Below are 2,059 nucleotides of genomic sequence, written 5' to 3'. Positions count from 1 at the left end.
ACCGCCGGGCCGGGGGCTGCGCCCGGGGCTGCCCCGTCCCCTCGGCAACTCTGCAAATGTTTGTTTTCCTCTCATCTTTCCGCTAGCGCCGCAGCTTTGCCAGCCAGCCCCGGCCACTTTTATAGGAGCGGAGACCATGTTTTCCCCTCCCCCTTGCGAGCTCGGTATTTTCATATTTCAAGTGTTATCATAAGACTTTTAAAAAGGGGGGGGAAAAAAGAGAAGAAAAAAAAAAGGGGGGACTCTGTGTCTCGGTGGCTGGAGGCGGTGCTGAAATTACCGGCTTTGAAGAACCTGTCTGCAAAGTTTCGTCCAATCGTTTCAGGCTTTCCGCTTATTCCCTGTTGTAACTAAATACTGCTGTAAGAACAGCTGAAGTCCTTTGTTGGAAATGTGTGATCGCAGTCTCTACAGATCTGGCTACGTTGGTTCTCTCTTGAATTTGCAATCTCCAGATTCCTTTTATTTTCCCAATTTGCGGGCTAATGGCAGTCAATTGGCGGCTCTGCCCACCATTTCCTACCCCCGAAGCTCGATCCCGTGGACTTGCTCAAGTTCGTGCGCAGCCCAGCCGCAGAGCCACGCGTTCAGCGGCGCGGCGCAGCCTTACCTCCCCGGCTCCGTTCCAATCAACATCAGCTCCAACGGCAACAAAGAGTGCCTGGAAGACAACAATAAATATTACGCCCACGATGCGAGCTCCAAACAAGAGGAGAGATGCAGGCAGAGGCAATCTTTTGCAAATGACCCAACTGTTACTCACGCAGCCAACTTAAAGCCCGTAAAGTATGACCACTCGAGCCTGCAGAGAAGTTTGCATGGCTCGGCTGCTCTTTTTGAAGTGAATTCCTGCACTTCCAGCTTAAAGGAGGACATCAAGAATTCCGTCAACTTGAACCTGACAGTTCAGCCCGCAGCAGTCCAGTCATGCCTCAGACCTTCAGTGCAGGATGGTATGCCTTAAATATCTCGCTTTAGTTAGAGGCGACCTAGTGATACTTGCTTTCTAAGAGATGCCTGTAATTGCTTTGTAACCCCCCTGTAACCCATTCGGAGCGATAATCGCTTAATCCGACTCGGAGGTAGATAGAAATCGTGCTGTCAGACGTGCTTTGCCAGGTTTGCCGACCTAGTTTAGCCCTGTTGTCTTGCGGGTTTTTTTTTGCATATTCTCTTTAATGCCCAGACCTGATCCATTAAATTATCGACGTGTTTGTTGTAGGTTTGCCTTGGTGCCCCACCCAGGGGAGATCAAGAAAGAAACGGAAACCTTACACAAAACAACAAATTGCCGAATTGGAAAACGAGTTTCTCCTCAATGAGTTTATTAACCGACAGAAGAGGAAAGAACTATCAAACAGACTGAATTTAAGCGATCAGCAAGTTAAAATTTGGTTTCAGAACCGGCGGATGAAAAAGAAAAGAGTAGTAATGCGTGAGCAGGCGCTTTCTATGTACTAGAGCAGAGTCTGCCCGTTCCTGCATGAACTTGTGCCCGGAGTGTTCACCCCTAGAGTAGAGCGTATTCGCGAGTGAAACGCGGGGAGTGTGGTTTTTTACCATTTAAACCAAGTTCTCGAAACGCGTAGGATCCCTGCGTAAATTGGCAAACGCTGAGTTCTTAGCCAAAATGAAGAAGACAAGCCAGCCCAGCACGGAAACCTGTATTATCAGCTTTTTACCTTTCTTTCTCCTTTTATATAGATTTTCTCCTGCTTCTTACCCTCTCTTTCCCCGGAGAACGAGCGGTGCTAAACTAAAATCGATTTCTTTTATCTGTATGTAAACACCATTTTGCAGCAAAATAAAGGAATAACGCCTAGTAAAGACGTCAGCTCTGTGAGTCCCGGCTGCTCCCTTCATCGGCTGCCTGCACGCCGGGGCGAGCCTGCGGCGCCCGCTTGTTTTGTGGTTTGGAGTAACCTGCTCGAGCAGCGATGGGGGAAAGTGGTTAACAAATAAACCTTTTTATTTCTTCTTCTTTTTTTCCTTTTTCCCACCCCCCGCTCGGAGCTGCAGATCCGGCCGCAGCCCGGCGGAGAGGGCACGTGACACCCGC

General features: G+C 49.2%; 1 protein-coding gene across 1 annotated transcript; it reads left to right on the top strand.

Moving 5' to 3' along the window:
• Nucleotides 1–316: 316 nt before the first annotated feature.
• On the top strand, nucleotides 317–1,974 carry HOXD12 (homeobox D12). Its single transcript, XM_009574926.1, has 2 exons — nucleotides 317–953; nucleotides 1,223–1,974. The coding sequence occupies exons 1-2, from the start codon at nucleotides 392–394 to the stop codon at nucleotides 1,459–1,461; spliced, it is 801 nt and encodes a 266-aa protein (XP_009573221.1). The 5' UTR covers nucleotides 317–391; the 3' UTR covers nucleotides 1,462–1,974.
• The last annotated feature ends 85 nt before the right edge of the window (nucleotides 1,975–2,059 follow it).

Source organism: Fulmarus glacialis, unplaced genomic scaffold, assembly GCF_000690835.1.
Source record: "Fulmarus glacialis isolate BGI_N327 unplaced genomic scaffold, ASM69083v1 Scaffold37253, whole genome shotgun sequence".
Classification (NCBI taxonomy): domain Eukaryota; kingdom Metazoa; phylum Chordata; class Aves; order Procellariiformes; family Procellariidae; genus Fulmarus; species Fulmarus glacialis.
Note: the sequence above shows the minus strand (reverse complement) of the source record. Positions and strands in the feature narration are given on the sequence as shown.

Excerpts from the sequence above, each read along its gene's own strand:
- HOXD12 (XM_009574926.1), top strand. The coding sequence starts at position 392 with ATGTGTGATCGCAGTCTCTACAGATCTGGCTACGTTGGTTCTCTCTTG. Across the intron at positions 954-1,222 it reads CAGACCTTCAGTGCAGGATG|GTTTGCCTTGGTGCCCCACC; the intron begins GTATGCCTTAAA and ends TGTTTGTTGTAG.